This window comes from Oncorhynchus kisutch, linkage group LG22 (genome assembly GCF_002021735.2).
Source record: "Oncorhynchus kisutch isolate 150728-3 linkage group LG22, Okis_V2, whole genome shotgun sequence".
NCBI classification, from domain to species: Eukaryota; Metazoa; Chordata; class Actinopteri; order Salmoniformes; family Salmonidae; genus Oncorhynchus; species Oncorhynchus kisutch.
The window spans coordinates 49,128,773-49,149,674 of record NC_034195.2 but is presented as its reverse complement, the minus strand read 5'-3'; the positions used below and the strand labels follow the sequence as shown (position 1 = coordinate 49,149,674).

The 20,902-nt window shown below is 42.4% G+C and overlaps 1 protein-coding gene across 1 annotated transcript; it reads right to left on the bottom strand.

Annotated features, from left to right (window-relative positions):
* Nucleotides 1–587: 587 nt before the first annotated feature.
* Nucleotides 588–5,805, bottom strand: LOC109867349 (lamina-associated polypeptide 2). The gene is made up of 6 exons (XM_020456469.2): nucleotides 5,176–5,805; nucleotides 4,621–4,738; nucleotides 4,169–4,336; nucleotides 3,792–3,904; nucleotides 3,456–3,565; nucleotides 588–2,870 (listed from the first exon to the last, which is right to left on the bottom strand). Exons 1-6 carry the CDS (start codon nucleotides 5,407–5,409, stop codon nucleotides 2,453–2,455), a joined length of 1,161 nt encoding a protein of 386 aa, XP_020312058.1. The 5' UTR covers nucleotides 5,410–5,805; the 3' UTR covers nucleotides 588–2,452.
* Between the last annotated feature and the right edge of the window lie 15,097 nt (nucleotides 5,806–20,902).

Sequence of the window (20,902 nt, the reverse complement as noted above, 5' to 3'; positions counted from 1 at the left end):
TACAGACAGACTTGAATCATCGGCCACTTTTAATAATGTTTACATATATTGCATTACTCATCTCATATGTATATACTGCATTCTATACTATCTATTGCACCTTAGCCTAGGCTGCCACTCTGACATTGCTCATCCATATATTTATATATTCTCCTTCCATTCCTTAGATTTGTGTAAATTAGGTATTTGTTGTGGAATTAGATATGACTTGTTAGATATTGCTGCTACTGTCGGAACTAGAAGCACAAGCATTTCGCTACACTCGCAATAACATCTGCTAACCATGTGTATGTGACCAATAAAATTAGATTTGACTCAAGTTGAAGGATGCCACTCAACACTCTTCTTTCACCTTTGAGTTGGACGCTCATCTTACTATGCATGAATGTTTTCAGTTTTTGTTGAAATATTCTCAAACTAGAGCGTCCTTCTGAGGTGTTTTTATGCACAGTGCGCGCCACAAGACTGTTAACCCACGGATCTAAATCCTAGTCATTACCTCAGTGAGCCAACACAAATAATCGGTTCTCATAATCGTAGCTGTCCATCGAACAGTGTACAAACCTCAATAAAGAAAACCACGGGGAGACAATTGAATTACCACATTTATTTCATGATAGTATTTTAAATAAAAACAGATTCAAAATCCTTACCCCCACAATCCATCGTTGGGAAGCTAGCTGCCTGATCAAAGTAACAAACATTTCATCTTTAATATACTGTATTCACTGTGTAACCACAAGTCAACAAAGAGGTTCAGTTTTAGGATAGCATTTTTTGTTTGTTTTTTAAATTTCACTTTCACCTAGACAAAAAACCAACATTAACAATTCACATGAGAAAAATACAGAAATGAAAAAAAATACTTATTTTCAACACTGGACAAAAAATGTCAACATCTTGACATCAAAATTCTATGAATGGTCAACATAAGTTAAGTTGCTATCAATATTACCATTTGTCTCTCCTCAGGCAATTGTTAGTGTTACCTCTTCTATGACAATGAAGTGTACATGAGGCAGAGTAAATATCAATTTATAATCCAAGTAACAAAATAGAATACATTGTTAACTCGTATATTTGCTCAACTACCTATTGCAAAAACGTTATTTTTCCCAGATCAGTAGTGTGCAGAACCGCTTAGAAGGGCAGTGTGGGTGCACTAAAAAAGACAGCCAGTCTTGGGTTATGTTCCTTAGGCAACAAACAGGGAAAACACACATTAAAACAGAGAGGATTATACCCATTTTGCTACGGTGCCCTTACTGAACATGACCCGGTAGATGGGACTGGAAGATCTGGAATCTTTAGCACAACAAATCACTACTAAATGAAACATGTACGTAAACTCACACAAACTCACAAAGCTAATACTGGGATTTGGGTCACTGCCCCTCAAGTCAGGTGCCATCATGAGCCATTCACAGGTCAGACCACTTAGTTACTGCAGCATATACCAAAAAAGAGCAATTTAACCAAAGAAAATCAGTTTTATAACCTTTATAGCTTGAAAATAAGGGTTTTTCCTCATACAGTGACAAGACCTGAAGTTACACTATTGGACACTGTCACTCCTCCCAGCACTGATCAGATTAATTTAGAGCAGATTAGAATAGACCTGAGCACCATTATTCTACCTAGCTTTATTGTTACTACTAGTGTATATTCAAAAACCAATACAGAAATACTTGTAAATGTTTCTGTAATTAATATCATTTCTATGTGCTTGAATTAGTGGGAGGGCACTAAGCAGGGTTGAGGTAAATTCCATGTAAATTCCAGTCGATTCAGGAAGTACACTGGAATTCCAATTCTCTTCCATGCTTTTTAATGAGGAACATTTGGAATTGTTTACTTTCTGAATTGACTGGATTTTAAATGGAATTGACACCTACACTGGCACTAAGTGCTATCACTGTGCATGCACTTCACCATCAGAAAAACACCTGACACCACAGACACTCCAAAAACGAGAAACATGTCCTTCAAAAAACTACAACCATGCGTACGATTTGTCTGTCCTTTCTAAAAATACACACACAAAGGATACACAACATAAGACTTCACACTACGATTAAAAACAACTTCATAATAAAAACCAGTCTCTTTAGACTGTCTTGGCAAGACAGTGTTGGTTTTCCAGGAAGCTGGTGTTGGTTGGGTTGAATTACCCCTCCTGCCCTCCTCATGTGGGGTGAGGAAAAGTGAACAAGGAGGGGACAGGATGATAGTCTACCAGCCCAGATTAAAAGTCAGTCAGTCAGTCCTCCAAGGTGGTGACCAGAGGATGACGATGGAGGGGGTGTGGTGAGCTAGTGAGGTGTGGATGGCAGAGCAGTGGCCAGGTGGTCTGTTGAATAACCAGGGATCTGACCTCAATTGGACAACCTGGTAAAATAACGGTAAAATAATACAACAACAAAAAGAAAGCAGGGTGGAGATGGTGGACTGCTTACCGGCCGCCACTCTCTGCTTCTGCACCTTGGCTGCTTCCTCCCCCGATACCCAGCGGCACAATCACATTATCCAACACGGCATCCACCACCTTATCAACCGTGCTACACAGGTGACCCTTAGCGCTGTTTAGGAGACCCTTGGCGTCGGTTAGCATTCCCTTGAAGGACTGAACCTGATCTGCATCGAGGTGCTGAATGGCGAAGTAGATGGACCCAGCTACAGTGACGAGTACCATGAGCTTTAATAGTACAGAGAGGAAGCCGGGCCTGGCCGGCACGTTGGAGCCCAAGGAGCTGCATCCAGAATAAGACTCTGTATAGATGGAGCGCTCCAAGAGAGACTCGTTCAGCCAGTAGTTGCTGGGTTTGACCGGTCGGCCCGCCGCGCCGCGAATAGGTCGCCTGCAGCTGGCGCTGGGGAGAGAGGGAATAGAGGATGAGTTGAGTGACTAAAGTAATTTAAATCTACTGCTTTAAATATCACTGAAAAGTAGGACTGTGAAGGTCATGGAATTTTGGATGACGTTAATTGGCCAGCCAAATGACCGCAAGTCTCCGCATTAACCATTCGGATAGCAAGAAATGTTAGATATTATTATTACACACATTCTTTCCTGTCCTCCACTCCTGACTGCATGAGCTACCATACATGACATTTCTGTGTCACCTTGTTTGTTTCAGAAAGGAGAAACAGAGATTCATTACGTTGTTAAGAGTCCATGTTACCGTAGAAACGGACTCAACCACGCGAATACCTAGCCACCCCGTCTCCAGTCAGCTGTTTGTTACTTCATTTTTGTTGTTGTTGCGGTTATGACAGTTATTTTATTTTCATGACAGTCATTCATTCATAACTGTGGATTACATGGTTATACAGTAATTGTGCCAGGCCTACTGGAAAGATAAGTACTTTCCCAAAATTATATTTAATCTTTCTGGAAAAAAACAACCATTCTTCAAGGCTACTTTGCTGATGAAGTGAAATGTCAACAGACATACCTGATGCCTGTGGGTGAAAAGATCTCATTAGCGAGAATCTCTTCAACATTCTCCCTCGTCTTCTTAGGGGTCTGGTCGCCCGTTGCTAGGCTCACCTCCACCACCTGTAGCTGTGAACATTGACAATAGCAACAGATGATTGAGAGGCTGGAGTTTATGGATGCAAGATAATGTTATTTGCACATATTTGCAGTGAACTTTCTTGCTGTTGAAGACGAAAGCGGTTTTAATGTGAGAGCTCTGATTTCCATTGTATGTTTTAAGATGTTATTATTATATTATTATTTATTTATTATTTATTCTATATGGAAAATAAAGTTGAACTGGAAGGCTTACCTTGCTGCTCCGTCTGCTGCTGTTCCTAACAGTGACAGGAGTCTTCCCCCTGCTCCACACAGGCTTCTCCACAACAGGAACAGGCTCTGGTTCCGTAGCGGTACCTATCTCATCTGGCACAGGCAAAGCCAACATGAGTCAGTGAGAATCAAGGCATCTAAACTGACAGTCAAACATTATAAAGTAAAAAAGATCCATTCCATTTCAATTCAGGGAGAGGACTGAAATTAACATTTTCCTCATTGCTTTTCAGTTTTAGGCCTACTTCCTGAATTGAAATGGAATTGATCCCAACCCTGAATTAACTTTATTTGTATAGGTGAGCTGCCTAATTAATGGTGCATGTTCTTGTGCAGTGGTAAGATGATTGCTCTCACCTTCCTCCTTGTCACTGTACTGGCCAGAGTATGTGTTGCCGTTCTGGTTGCCATCCGCCTTGGCTGCAGCGTTAACTGTGGCAGTTTCAGGTGGGCTGGGCGTAGTCTCAGCTGCAGGTGTATCCAGTAGCTTCTGAAGCTTTTTCTCATAAAGCTTCCTGGTGGAGCCTGAGGGAAAGGCAAAGGAAACCAGTTAGGGATGAAGTGAACTGTGGATAAAAAAATATATTTCCGCTTGTCTGAGTCTGTTGGTGCACACACCTCCATAGTCTCAAGTGGCTTCCTCTCCTCGTCTCCTTTCCTTCATCTGCACAGGTTTGAAAGAACTGACGAGGTGAAAGGAGATTCCTCAGTAGGCTTCTGCCATTTCGCTTTCACTTCTCTTCTCCAATCAGTGCAGACGAAGGAGAGGAGGACACCTTAGACAAGTGAGAGACATAAGCAGGACTCACCAACTATGGGCCCAGTGTTGACTCCATGCTTCAACAGCTCATCTTTTAAACTTGCATCGGTGAGGTCTGTGACTTCCACTTCTTCTGAGCGAGGCTTGTCTGTCTTTCGGGTAGCTTTCTATGGATTGATTATGGTTAATTAGATTATCTAATAGAGACCAAATATTAGCCTATCTAACTTTATCTACCACCTTGGGGCAGCAGGTAGCCTAGTGGTTAGAGTGTTGGACTAGTAACCGCAAGGTTGCAAGATCAAATCCCCGAGCTGACAAGATACAAATCTGTCGTTCTGCCCCTGAACAGGCAGTTAACCCACTGTTCCTAGGCCGTCATTGAAAATAAGAATTTGTTCTTAACACATCCATTAGAGAACCAATTCAAGGCATGACTTGGAGGGAACAAAATAGTTAAGTGTATATTTCACGGAAATAACATCACCTTCATTTTACAACACAGGTATCTAGTGATTTAATGCATTATGACTAAGATTAGAATATACATTTACACTCATAGCACTGTAATAACCATTTATAACATAAACATTTCATGACTTACTCTTCCAGATCGGCTCTTGTTGGAGACTACAGGGGCAGGCAATTCTTCATCACTGGAGAACGTGTCTACAGATGGTGGACATTTCTTGTTCTGAACGGTCAGATTTTTCAGGTACAACTGAACGTAGACGTCTTTCTTCTGTTCGGAGCTGGGAAGTGGGACATGGTTGGCCGTGAGCTCACTTTTGAGCTTATCCTTAGTGAGAACAGACGGATCTTCGAGGAATTCCGCCATGCCTGATTGCTTTCTTCTTGTAGCTAGCAAGTAATGCTGAAATGTAGCGGTTAGCAAACTCGGTCGCTAACAACAACAACAACAAGGAAACGTGCAGAGCTAGCAATGTCGGCAAATGAAAAGACTGGCGCCCAGCGATTTAATTTAGCTAGCATGAACAAGCTATCCGGTTTAGTTACTTTTTTAAATCTTCAGATATATTCACCTCCGATCGCTTGTCTCAGGCTGCGATTATTTAGCAAAAATACAGATGCAATTTAATTGTATATTTAAACTCAACAAGTAAATACGGATTTAAAACTATTTAAAGAACTGTATGCCCTATTAGTTAAATCCCGGCCTATTTGAGTCTGTCTGTCCGCAGTCGTAAACCAGTTAATACCAAGCTTCGGCAACAAAGAGGAGAGCTATTGGACGGTAGACCGCAATGAGCTATAAACTAGATGGTGATTGGTCGGTCTTGAAAATAACAGCTGCACCTGCCACAAAGAAAGAGGAGCTTCAACATCAGTAGGCCTAGTCAGCAGTCAAAATAGTATGTCGTCTTAATTTCTGCCCAGATTGATTTTTGGTATAGTTTAAAAGTCCTTTATAATGACATGAGAGGTAATTTCCAATTTTATAACACTGATGATGAAACTCTGCATCCCCATCTGAAGATGGCAGTGTTATCCACTATATGGTTGAGTCTCTAAACCAGGGTTCCGTGAGAGCAGCCCCCGAAGCACTTCACAATTCACAGACTATAAGTGACAAAGGAAAGCTGTTATAACAGTGTTACATTAAACGTTATAAACATTGTTTGACACAGGCGTACATAGGAATATTCTTAACATAATGCACACGCTGGTCAGATCGTTCTGAAGTATAAATGATAAATTAAGGTAAGATAAGAGGTCACTCCTTATCTCACAAGGAAATAAATGCCCATGGCTAATTTGACCAGCTGAGAGAGAGAGAGAGAGCACAGTCATAGAAAAATATTTTTGACCACTGTCTGGCTCCAGTCTTCAGGGCACGCCAGTTGCCAAGCCTTTAAACTCTGTGGTGGTGAAGGCCCTATGATGCCATGGCGACAGTGGTTTGAGGTGGCAGAGCGTTGCCCCTAGACCTGGGCTGCATCCCAAATGGCACCTTATTCCCTATAGTGCACTGGAGCCCATTGGGCCCTGGTCAAAAGTGGTGCACTATACCGGGAATAGAGAGCCATTTGGGACACAACCCTGGCCTTTCTGGGATGCTGCTGCTACCGTAGAAACCAAGCAACGGATCCTCAGCCCACCTCAGCCTTCAGCCTCAAACCACACAGAATGCAGTGCTTGAAGTTTATAGTTCAGGTTTTCCATAGCCGACTTGCCAATGGGGTGTAAGCATAAAACATGTTGAGCCCTTGAGAAACACCTCTTAAGTTTTCTTTGTATGTCATGTACACAGAAAATACGCGGCGGGCCAAGAATCACAGGAAGTACCTCCTTAAGCATATCAGTCGTGCCCTCTGAAAAATGATCAAAGTGGAGACTGCAATTATCAACGTTCACGTTTTCACAATGAGTTCATGTAAAAATGAAATACTGTATAAGGACATTGCTCTCTTAGGCTACAGTACCATACAGTGATTGTGAATAGCTAATAATATATATTTTGGGATGAATGTTTGTAACCTCTCGAGGCTAGATAAAGATTTTTCAATAGTGTTCATACTGAACTTACTGAACCTCTCTCATATTTCCCCACCTGATTAAATTGTAGAAGAGTCTCTGCGCACTTAGATCAATGCACATTCAATGAGTCTAAAGTTCAAACTTTCAGTCATGAAGACCTTCATCTGAGCATGCAGAGATTGTCATCTTTTAGCTTTGTCAGTGAATTTGTTTGTCTCCAGATATGGGAGATGTTTAGGCTCTCTGTGACCTATACTTAAAGCCTGTAGGTATAATGCATGATAAGACTTGACTTTTATGACACACTTACAACACATTATTATCATCCTAGTATTATCGTGACTAAGTGTGTCATAGAGAGGCATAACATTATTATAAACCTTATAATTAGAGTTGTATAGTCTCAGATGAGCTCAGATAAGATTCATATACTCAGAAAGTCTCCATATTCAAGAATGTAACAGCATGATGGGTGGGGACTCGGATGAGGTCTTGACTGAAATCCAACTCAAAGATCCAATGAGTTTTTTTGATCATTTGGAAAAATGTTGAACATAAGACTCTGTCCTTGGTCCAGTTTATCTTGGATTTTAAGCATTTCTGAATCCCAATCGAGCCAACCGCCGCTGCGTTAGGAGCATAGGAAACCTCTACCTTTTACCACCCAGTGAATGTGTCTGATCCAATTCCACTGACACAACAAAATAAATACTGGTGAAATTGATAGAAGATGTAAAATGTAAATGGTCGAACTTGATGAAAGCACTTTTATATTTTTATGGAGACAGCCAGGTACATTCAGTGCCGCCTCTGCCTATATGCAGACTACGCGTACGGCCGAACTCACTCTGAGTCTCAATTTATTGTTGAGAGTTGCAAAAGTAGAAAACACAAGATGCAAAATTTGGTAGTGCATCAGCAGTTCTTCACCTCATGGCAAAATGTGTAGAATTGCATGAAATTAGTTATAAAACGAAAACATTTTCTCTACACCCGATGGCAAAATGTGCAGAGTTGCAGGAAATACATTTAACACTGAAAAAAAGTATCCACTGCCAAGAGGGGTGGGGGCACGGTAATGTTATGCCCGTGAGGTGGGGCCCCTCCAAACAAAAATCGCTTAGGGCCCCCAAAAGGCTAGGGGTGGCCCTGGGTACATTGCACAAGGAATAGAGTTTACAAGTGGAGTCCACATTCTTTACACTATGTTCGTTATGTGTGTAACCTACAGGTAATCTACTAATTTGTTTTCTGATATCCCAAATCTCCCATTTACCGGGTTTGATGTTTGATTGAATATGGCCCCTTGTGTGATCCTGATCATGCCTGGGTGGGTTTCAACAGTTCCGTGGCACTGGATACACAACACTCAAGATGTGTGTGTGTGCATGTGTGTGTATCACCACTATACAATAACTGAATCAGAATGGTTGGTTGTTGAGACATTTTCCCTGCTCCCTACACAAACCTATAACAACAACAATCCCCTTAATCCACTGAGGATGTCATTCATAACTGCCAAGCTAATTAAGATCAGACCCTGTCGTTTCCTGTTCCAGAGGGAGGTACGGAGCTAGGATGGAGGGATGGTGGGAGGGAGGGTAGGATGGAGGGAGGGTGGGAGGGAGGGTAGGATGGAGGGAGGGTGGGAGGGAGGGTAGGATGGAGGGAGGGAGGGTGGGAGGGTAGGTGGGAGGGAGGGTAGGATGGAGGGAGGGAGGGAGGGTAGGATGGAGGGAGGGAGGGAGGGAGGGTAGGATGGAGGGAGGGAGGTACGGAGCTAGGATGGAGGGAGGGTGGGAGGGAGGGTAGGATGCGGGCGCCGGCACTCTGACTGCGTTTCGTTTCACATGAGCTGAAGAGGAGATTTGTGTGTCCTGGCCTAAGAACAGCCATCCAGCCATCCAGTAGTGGTTCAACTCAGTCTGCTGCTCACACAGTATATTTACGTCTGTTGACAATTCAAACTAACTGTACATAAAGGACACACACTTAGTTGTAGACATTTCTCTCTGCAGGGGAAACTGAGATTCTCTCTTAGCCCATCTGTTGATGCTCATATGGCTCTCCACTCATTGGCACCATACCAACTAAGTGCCCCATATACTTGCATTATTGTTATTATAGTTTCAAAAAATGTTTTATACCAGTTTTGTTTGGCTGTCGAATACAGAAAACACACCTCATGTCTGTGTGCACTGGGTTGCTTCAGATCAGACAAATGTTAGGTGAACTTTCAAGTCTCAAAAGGAATAAAACATTTTCTTTTTTAAAATCCCTGTCAAGGCCACCGGCAGGGTATGGCATGACGTGTTAGGTAATTTCGAGCATTCAAAATTCAAAAGGCACTCGCAAATCTAAGATATATTTTTTGCAGGTGCATGGTAACAGTTGAATACAATTAGAAAAAAGAAGAAACCGGCACACTGCTCTTGACAGTATCACTGCACTTGGTAGTATCACTGCTCTTGGTAGTGTCACTGCTCTTGGTAGTGTCACTGCACTTGGTAGTATCACTGCTCTTGGTAGTGTCACTGCTCTTGGTAGTGTCACTGCTCTTGGTAGTATCACTGCTCTTGGTAGTGTCACTGCTCTTGGTAGTGTCACTGCTCTTGGTAGTATCACTGCTCTTGGTAGTATCACTGCTCTTGGTAATATCACTGCTCTTGGTAGTGTCACTGCACTTGGTAGTATCACTGCTCTTGGTAGTGTCATTGCTCTTGGTAGTGTCACTGCTCTTGGTAGTATCACTGCTCTTGGTAGTGTCACTACTCTTGGTAGTATCACTGCTCTTGGTAGTGTCACTGCTCTTGGTAGTATCACTGCTCTTGGTAGTGTCACTGCTCTTGGTAGTATCACTGCTCTTGGTAGTGTCACTGCTCTTGGTAGTATCACTGCTCTTGGTAGTGTCACTGCTCTTGGTAGTATCACTGCTCTTGGTAGTATCACTGCTCTTGGTAGTATCACTGCTCTTGGTAGTGTCACTGCTCTTGGTAGTGTCACTGCTCTTGGTAGTATCACTGCTCTTGGTAGTGTCACTGCTCTTGGTAGTATCACTGCTCTTGGTAGTATCACTGCTCTTGGTAGTGTCACTGCTCTTGGTAGTATCACTGCTCTTGGTAGTATCACTGCTCTTGGTAGTGTCACTGCTCTTGGTAGTGTCACTGCTCTTGGTAGTGTCACTGCTCTTGGTAGTATCACTGCTCTTGGTAATATCACTGCTCTTGGTAGTATCACTGCTCTTTAATAAGCTTTACGTATCGACCTCACGGCCTTCGTCAGAGCTTTTGTGAGTTTTTAAAATTAGCACCCTTTAGAGGAAAACTGAAGTGTGAACGAAACATCTATTCCTAGTGTAATGGAGTCATATCTAATAAATACTATGCAAGGGTCAACACTACCCAATACATATTCAAGATGTAGGCCCATATTCACAAAAGTCTCACTGAGTTCTGATATTGGATCAGTTTTACCATCAAGGATCATAATCAATAAGATTACATGGACAAAGAGGATCTGATCTTAGATCAGCACTCCTACTCTGAGACACCTTTTGAATACACGGCCTAAAGTTACCCCTGACCAGCTCACATCCCAGTAGACATTAGTACAGGAGTTAGAGATTTCAACCCTGCAAATCTTTTATCCTCCTTGCTGTAATTTAAGAGATCACGGGCCCTATGTGCATACCTAAGCTTAGCCGGTGCCAGGAGAGCTACAGTGCTGTACGCCAAACACAATCACCAGCCCAGCAGCCCTGACCAAACATAAATCCATCTCGTGTCCCCCAGCACAGACCTGGCTCTCCGAGACAACCTTATGCAGTTCAGCCTCCCAGCGTCCCTCAGCAACTCAATACCTGCAGCACAATTAAGGGAACTTTTACTCTGGCCAACAAAAAACCACCCTGCTAAGTGAATGTCTCCTTATGTAGGCGACAGCTGATATAATAGCCATAGCTAAAGAGTCTTTGATTGAATTCTATGGGCCTGTTTCCGGGACAGAGATTACTCCTAGTCCTGGACTGTAAAGTTATTTTAATGGAGATTCTGAGCATGCTAAATGTTATTGAAAAGGAACAACAGACGTGTAAGCAACATATCACTGAAATTCTCAACGGTAATTCAGACAAACAGTTAAACCCTTCACCCAACCATGGTAACCATGTCTCAAACCTTCACTGAACAAACATAAATTAATATGGCCGACCTACATTAAGATTGAGATCACTTTATTGGTGAATTGCACACAAGGTCCAACCAAAAATGTTACTTCTGCTTTTAACCCAACCCCTTTGAAAGACACACATACAAATACAGTTTGTTTTATTTGGCAGTGTGGGGGGCTGCCACACTGGGACAACAGGGAGCTGTTGTGAGGGTGGGTTGTAGGTGCCTTGCTCAGGGACACAACAGCAGGCAATGGCATCTAGGAATTGATACCAGCAACCCTACCAACTCACTTCCTGACAGATTTGTTCCTGTCGGACCAGGGATTTAAACTGGCAAACCGTCCAGTTCCAGTTGCTGGCTCGCCTCTCTAACTGCCTGGCTACCTGCCGTTACATGGTTTAACCAAGCCACGAACCCAGTTGACCATACATAGCCTACAGTCCTGTGGCTGACTGACACGGTTGAACCGAGTGGCTGGCCGGTACCTCAGGATGAACAGAGAGAGGGTAACCTGGAAAGCTCTTGAATGAACAGGAAATAAATATTTCCGTGCTTAACTTGGCCCAGGAACCCTCAGTCAGGCAGGGCAAGCAGTCAGACCAGCTTCTGCTCCGTCTCTTAAGCGCTGCCCTCCGGTCGCATCACATGGTTGAATGAACACCGAACCAACTGCCACGGCGGATGCATGGAAAAGCCAAAGAGCAAAATACTTTTCTCAAAAGACTCCTGTGCTGTGATGTGCCGGTGGCAGCCATGGCATCAGCCTGCCCTCTGGCTCTGTCCGTTTCCCTCTCTCTCTCTCCATCCTCTCCTCTCCATCCTTGATGCCTGGACTCTGAGCTCACCAGCCTGGCCCAGCAGCCCTCTACCGGAGCAGCAGACTGAGGTTCAAATACAATGCATTTCAAATCCTTTAGCTGGCCACGATTGAGCTGGGCTAGATTGAGTGCACCTGGCTTAACAGTCCAATAGAATAGCCCCAAAACGGCAAACCCTGGCACCATCTGGCACTACTGGCAGGCTAAGGCAAACACTCAAGGTATTTGAAATATTTGAAATAGAATTTGAACCCAAGTCTACCCTCCATCGGAGCAGGCCACCAGTCGTCCTGGAGTCTGGAGCCTCACTGTTAACCCTACCTAATAAATCAACCAGCATTCAGTAGAAACACAAGCAGCACTCCCAGTCACACTGGGCCAGATCGAGGGAGATGTCAACATCTCAATGTGTTTATCATTTCACTGTAGGGGAGAGTGGGGTAAGTTGAGCCAAATGGGTAAATTGAGCCACCCTTGCTTCTAGGAAACCATAAACAACATTTTATGATTTGACCAAATATTTAGGAAGAAGTCATCATTTCTGTGTCTGTGAAGGAAGAAGTCTGTGAAGGAAGAACCCACCGGGCAAAAACTGGTTGAATCAACGTTGTTTCCACATCATTTCAACCCAAATAATGTGATGACATTCAATCAACGTGGAAAACTGATTGGATTTGCATAAAGTAATCAACGAAAGGGCATTTTGTATTTTTTTATTACCAACTTTGGACCTAAATCCAATGATATGGTGAAATGTTTTCTTGATTTCACATTGAATTCACGTTAGTTGACAAGTCTACCAAATGAACTGACATCTGTGCCCAGTGGGAAACTACATGGAAAAAGTGGTCAGCAAGTTAGGTACAAAAAACAGATATTTACCAAGTCAAATTTATGTTAGAGGTTTCATGATGCTTGTATCTTAACCAAAGTAGATTGTTCTCTACATAAGTCAGGGTCTCTATAACCTTCAAATGAGGTCCTAAAGCAGAGACAATGGCTACGTGGTAAGTTGAACCAATGGTTGAGCCAATGGCAAGTTGAGCAAATTGAAGTGTTTTCTCTTCCCAGGCACAATGCAAGGCATTATCGATGGGATAAGAGGTAATAACAGGGCCTGGCCTGTGTTAAGTTTTTGTTAGGTGTTAAAACAATGCTAAAAATATGATTAAAATGATTAAAAGACAAAAAAGTTATTGTGATTGTGTTGAATTGTGTTTGGGAAATAAAGATAGACATGGTTTTTAAAAGGTAGTGGTCATATTTCATTCAATACATACATGTGTAGGTGTCTTAACTTACCCTGTCCAGTGGCTCAACTTACCTCATACCCGGGGGAGACCACTTTTTATGAACAAGCTATGTTTTCAAAACTGTAATATTTAAAAGGATTCTGATTATTTTCAGGGATACATAACATCCTGAAATACTGTATATGTAGACATCTTTGTTAGAAAGAATACTATATTTCCCTTGAGGGAGTGATGCTGAATTTAAAAAACACCTAAACTTACCCCACTCTCCCCTTTTTGGCATAGCTCCAGCCTACATTTTCAATTAAGAAATGAATTGGAGATTGGATGGAAAGTGGATGAAGAGTGGATCTACCATAGCTGATAATAAAAGTCTTGTCAGGGGTGCATGGCTGGAGACCTTTGCCTACATGTAGTTGAAGAGATGATCTTGATCGTAAGGAATAAAGATGTCGATAATGTATTTTTTTCTCATTTTAAAGCAGATCATGAATCACAAGCCAAGCATAGACTCTCAATATGTGTTTTAAAATGATCAGATTTATTTGGTCAGTCAGTTGAAACTATGGGTGCCCACTGCCCACCCACAATCAGAGTGGACAGCGTGAAGTGAGTTGTTTGCATAGAGAAGCAATAGTAAGCACTTTGAAACGGAGCATTGAATGTTATAGAGGAAATCGGACATCGCCACCTTAAAAGAATGTTCCTTTATTCTACAGTTCTATGTTTAAAAAATAATAAAGGTCTCCCAGTGAAACGGAAGTCAGTGTTGAAAAGTATTTTTCCAAGGTTCCGTGTATGAAACATGAATGCTTTCAATTCATCTCAAGAGCATGAGAAAAAAAAATGTCTGGTATTGGTGGTCTGCAGTTTTGGGGAAGACACTCTGAAAATATAGTTTACCAAGCTACCAATTACTGGAAGAAGTTAACCTACACTATAGCTACCATTGAGAAAAATATAGTTTACCAAGCTTCCAATTACTGGAAGAAGTTAACCTACACTATAGCTACCATTGAGAAAAATATAGTTTACCAAGCTACCAATTACTGGAAGAAGTTAACCTACACTATAGCTACCATTGAGAAAAATATAGTTTACCAAGCTACCAATTACTGGAAGAAGTTAACCTACACTATAGCTACCATTGAGAAAAATATAGTTTACCAAGCTTCCAATTACTGGAAGAAGTTAACCTACACTATAGCTACCATTGAGAAAAATATAGTTTACCAAGCTTCCAATTACTGGAAGAAGTTAACCTACACTATAGCTACCATTGAGAAAAATATAGTTTACTGAACTAAAGTTACTTTGAAAAAGAAGTTCACTACATCCAAAGTACATCCAAATATATTTAAATCTGAAATCTGACTACAAATTGCAAGAACTGGTCACTCTGGAGTCAGATCTGAGTTAACAGAATGTGTCATTTGGCCTATTAAACATAAAAACCCATATTTGATTTTTGCAACAAAAAAAGTAGTGTGTCGTTCCAGTAGTTAGCTACACCGCTACATGGCAAAAAAGTTATTAACTACTAAAAACACTACCCAAGATTTGAATTTATTGCAACTACCACCAAACTACTGCAATACTTAGTTAAATTACCAGTTAAACTATAGGTTGTTCTCTTCTCCCCAGCACCGGTAATCTGGTATTGGGAAGTTGCAATAGGCCACAGAAAGAAACACATACATTTGACGACAGCAAAGATGGAACAAATGATAATATTACTGCTTTTTCAGCATAACAAGAAATTATAATTGAGTTAAGAAGTTAAATAAAGAGGATAGTTTAACTGAATGGTTATGGGGGGGTTTACACTCAAGGCCATCAATGGTCTTGCCAGTTTCGTCACTGCCTTGCTTATTGACAGCGCCAACCCTGTTTGGGTTGGCGCCCCCCCCCTTGGGTTGTGCCGTGGCAGAGAACTTCGTGGGCTATACTCGGCCTTGGTAAGTTGGTGTGGGGTGGGGGCTGTGCTTTGGCAAAGTGGGTGGGGTTATATCCTTCCTGTTTGGCCCTGTCCGGGGGTGTCCTCGGATGGAGCCACAGTGTCTCCTGACCCCTCCTGTCTCAGCCTCCAGTATTTATGCTGCAGTAGTTTATGTGTCGGGGGGCTAGGGTCAGTTTGTTATATCTGGAGTACTTATCCTGTCCTATCCGGTGTCCTGTGTGAATTTACGTATGCTCTCTCTAATTCTCTCTTTCTTTCTCTCTCTCGGAGGACCTGAGCCCTAGGACCATGCCTCAGGACTACCTGACATGATGACTCCTTGCTGTCCCCAGTCCACCTGGCCGTGCTGCTGCTCCAGTTTCAACTGTTCTGCCTGTGATTATTATTATTTGACCATGCTGGTCATTTATGAACATTTGAACATCTTGGCCATGTTCAGAAGAAGACTTGCCACCCCCCCTAGCCTTGTTCCTCTCTCGGTTTCTTCCTAGGTTTTGGCCCTTCTAGGGAGTTTTTCCTAGCCACCGTGCTTCTACACCTGCATTGCTTGCTGTTTGGGTTTTAGGCTGGGTTTCTGTACAGCACTTTGAGATATCAGCTGATGTACGGAGGGCTATATAAATACATGTGATTTGATTTGATTTGATCGTTGGTATGGATGAACCCTCCAAAAATAAACAAAAACGTTGTATAAATGTACTGTATGTACTTACTTAAACAAGAGTTTGCTTACTCAAAGGAATTTATCAGAACAGGTTTGGTCCAGTCATTAGCTTTCATTCAGTTCTGAGCTGTCTAAAGCTCATGCAATGTGCCAAGGCAGGCAAACACAAGTTCTGGTAAACCACATCCTGTGGTAAAACACACGCTCTGGTAAAACACACGCTCTGGTAAAACACACGCTCTGGTAAAACACACACTCTGGTAAAACACACACTCTGGTAAAACACACACTCTGGTAAAACACACACTCTGGTAAAACACACCCTGTGGTAAAACACACACTCTGGTAAAACACACCCTCTGGTAAAACACACCCTGTGGTAAAACACACCCTGTGGTAAAACACACCCTCTGGTAAAACACACACTCTGGTAAAACACACACTCTGGTAAAACACACCCTGTGGTAAAACACACACTCTGGTAAAACACACCCTGTGGTAAAACACACGCTGTGGTAAAACACACACTCTGGTAAAACACACCCTCTGGTAAAACACACGCTCTGGTAAAACACACCCTGTGGTAAAACACACCCTGTGGTAAAACACACACTCTGGTAAAACACACACTCTGGTAAAACACACACTCTGGTAAAACACACCCTGTGGTAAAACACACCCTGTGGTAAAACACACCCTGTGGTAAAACACACCCTGTGGTAAAACACACACTCTGGTAAAACACACACTCTGGTAAAACACACCCTGTGGTAAAACACACCCTGTGGTAAAACACACGCTCTGGTAAAACACACACTGTGGTAAAACACACCCTGTGGTAAAACACACACTCTGGTAAAACACACCCTGTGGTAAAACACACACTCTGGTAAAACACACACTCTGGTAAAACACACACTCTGGTAAAACACACCCTGTGGTAAAACACACGCTGTGGTAAAACACACACTCTGGTAAAACACACCCTGTGGTAAAACACACGCTGTGGTAAAACACACGCTCTGGTAAAACACACCCTGTGGTAAAACACACCCTGTGGTAAAACACACGCTCTGGTAAAACACACCCTGTGGTAAAACACACCCTGTGGTAAAACACACCCTGTGGTAAAACACACACTCTGGTAAAACAGCATAGCATTTTTCCCGCTATTATTTTATTTATATAATCCTGAAAACGTAAACTTTTCATTCCTTCATTGTACTGTTTGGGCGGGCCTCTCTCTAGTTTAGTGTTGACCTATTTGTAACATAGAAGAAGTGTTATGTCATTGCAAGTGTCAGTTCCAAGGGGATTGGGTGGAGATAAGCCTACAACAGGAAGTGACAAGTGTTGTTGTCATGTTTACTTGTTTTCCAATACAATGATCCTCTTCATCATATATCAATATTTGGGAGTCAGTCAGTGAAGCCCTTACATGGGTTTCATGGTTTCTCGGTAGGAGTCGGTTGCCAATCCACCAGAGGCCTATCGATGGTCTGAAGCCTCACAGCGAGCAAGGTTGATCCGTGCCAGCGGTGAAGGGGACCGATGTGCCAAAGTCTACTGGGTTTGGCTCCATCCTCACCCCCTGGCTTCCAACACCCACGTATCCAGCTGAGGTACAGTAATTCGACACCTCTTCAGCAGCAGGACCCTTTAGTGTGACAACCACCGCTTTGTTTTATATCTCAGCCTGTATTTTGAACGCAATAAAAAATTACAGTCAGCAACATCCAAATTGTGTTTTTTTATACACTTCTGGAATGTAATTGGAAGTCCCCCCCCCCCCCCCCAACTCCTTTATCCCTCCCTTTTCCTATGTGGGATTTAACCTACACTTTGTGGTAACCTTCCTAAGATATCCGTTTTTTTTCTACGCTCTCCTCTACTGAATAAAGGGTTTGTTTCTCTATGTCTTGCTTGTGAAGACTTCAAGGACAGCTCCCTCCATCTGGCATTAAGTAGTCCTGGTGCTCCTGGTGCCAGTGGCGAGTTAACTGACACTACTGCACTTAGACTAATGGCAGTGAGTGAACAGAACACACCAGTCATCTCCTATAAGTTACGTCGGTAGGTAGGCCACCTACTCACCTTGGATTGGAACATGCTCCCAGGCCAAACTTCCTCATCCCCAATCACAGTGAGGCTCTTACTGTGAGTCTTACCACCCACTGAACCACTGAATCAAACATGGAAAGAAAGCGAGGCATGAAAAGAGGGATTGTCTCTCGACTGGAGCGCACATACATTAGATCACCCCAGTGTAGGAGTGAACAAGAACATGGAACTTATATCTTAAAGAAATGTCCTCCTTTAGAAACTGCTGCATCCCATCCGATCCTTATAAAGATGGATTGAGAACTTAGAAATATAAGATTACTTTATTGTCCAATGACCAAGAATGTCAGACAAATGTCTTCTTTCTCCCAATCCCTATGAAAGACAGACATAGAAACATGTTGGGGAGGTTGGAGCAGAATAATAGTTTTATTTTCATTTATTTTTACTTAAGTTTCGCAGGAAAGACAACACTGGTCGCTGTCCTCAACCCTTTCTTTTAAAAGCAGGTATTTTCTGTGGTTTTGGTTGAAGACTCTCAGTGGCTCAATGAGCTGCAAACCCCTGACTTTCCTCTCCAACGATTCCATTATATTTGTTATTTTAAACACCCTACAACATGTAAAATCAGCCGCTTTAAATGCGATGTTGTTGGACAGGATGTACAGAAGAAGAAGAAATGTAATGTAAATGTGTCCAGGATGTGTCCCTTCATTTTCTTGAAATAAGTTGTCTAAGGCTTCATTTATTGTGCGGGCTGGTCCTGTGCTTTTGTACTCAGCTTAGGTAAAGAGATGAGCTTGGAGAGGATCTAGCTCTAACCAGAGAGTGACTGTCTGCAGTACAGACACAACATCTACACGTGAATGCTGCGGGGGAAAAAACTGATCTACACCATCATCACCACCACCACCACCACCACCCTGTGCAAATCAAATCACCACTTAGTCAGAGCATTAAAGTGCAGCCCAGTGTCTCACCTCTCCTCCTCTCCTCTCACCTCTTTTAAACCCCCAGCCTGCCTCAATGGAAACATAAACAGAAAGCTTTTTTAAGAATGAGAGGGTTTTTCTTTTTCAGTTTGTTGCTAAATATAGTCTCCAGTCCGGGCTGCCCAGTGGGAGGTGAGAGGCAGCCAGGTACCACAGCCACGTTCAACAAAGATGAGCCCCAGGTCCTGCCCAGTGCCCGACGGGTGGCAACTGCCGGTGGTCTTCCCTTTTTAGGTCCGTCCAAAATGAACTCTATTCGCTATATAGTGCAGTTTTTTTTTTTTTTTTACCAGGGCCCATAGGGATCTGGTCAAAAGTAGTGCACTACATAGGGAATAGGGTCTATGGGCCCTGGTCAAAAGTAGTGTACTACATAGGGAATAGGGTCTATGGGCCCTGGTCAAAAGTAGTGTACTACATAGAGAATATGGTCTATGGGCCCTGGTCAAAAGTAGTGTACTACATAGGGAATAGGGTCTATGGGCCCTGGTCAAAAGTAGCACACTACATAGGGAATAGGGTGCCATTTGGAATACAACCTTTCTCTTATGCACCGGCTGTTAAGTAAACACTGCAATCCTGTGGTCGCAGGATGGCGTGACAGCGAGCGAAAGGATTCACTGTGCAGTTATGGCAGTTAGTTACACGCAGCTAAGGGTGTGCTGTCTCTCTCATCCTGATTAAGACCTCCCCTAGCTTTCCCAATCTGCCACCTCCCAAGTCTACCTTCCCTCTCTGTCCCTATGGCTTGGGGTTGAGGACCAGGCTGCGACAGGTCGGGATGGAGGGTTCGATCCTGGGACCCTGCTGGGATGAACTCCTGGTGGGGGCAGTGTTGGACCTTACCTGTCCTCCTACCCTACCTCCCAAACGGCAGGCTTTGATATCCAAAGGACTGAAAGTTGGGTAATTCCTTGTTTCGCGTCCTTAGTTCCCATGCAGAGCCAGTGTGCCATGAGTGATCTCTAATATAAGTCACAGAAATAGAGAGCATCTGAAATCTGAGGTTCTCCCTTGATTATACCATGACAATTGAATTCCTGAAGTAATAAGTCAAATGAACTAGGGAAACAGGTGCACTTAGAAAATAAGAATATTATTATTGTCATTTTTTTAATAACAATTATGAATAAAAATAAATCACATAAATCACATAGAAATCAAATCAAATAGCAAATAGCAGAAGGTACAATTATCAGCAGCAAACGCTGATAATATACAGTTAGCATTAGAACTTTAGAATTAGAATTAGAACAAATTGCTGCAGATACAATTTCATAATACAGATATATTTTCTGAGCTTTTCGAATCAACTAGTACAATTATTGTTAATATTAGTATTATTATGTTTTTTCTTACTTTCCCTCTCTTTCTATGAAACAAGGATGTTTGCTGCGTCTCAGGATACCCAAACACATTTGAAAAGGTTTTTCCAACAGGTGTACTTGACAAAACGTTTGCACCCAGGAATGCTATATAGACCATTGTATGAAAATGCCAAAGAAAACACTTGTGTACACAAAGAGCAATTCCAGAAACAATTACGAGAGGAAGTGAATAACGATCCATTGACTGAACCAAGCAGCTACAGATGTAGGATCTTAATTTGATCACTCTGTTGTTGTAGGAAATTTCCTGCATAACAGAAAATGTAAAGTTGTAGTGTATTCAAGGTTTAAAAAGGTTTCTAAACTTTGTAATTTCCACTTTAACATTTGTAACATTAGAAATGAATTAATCCCGACACAAATACATTAATTATAATCCACACAATAGTTCACATTTCCTTTTGACGCATGATTATTTTACTGTTGTGAGAAACTGGTCAAATTAAGATCCTACATCTGTACTAAAACGGGAGACAGGCTTTCTGAAAGTGGCATGCCCTTTATACAATCATTTGTTACATGGA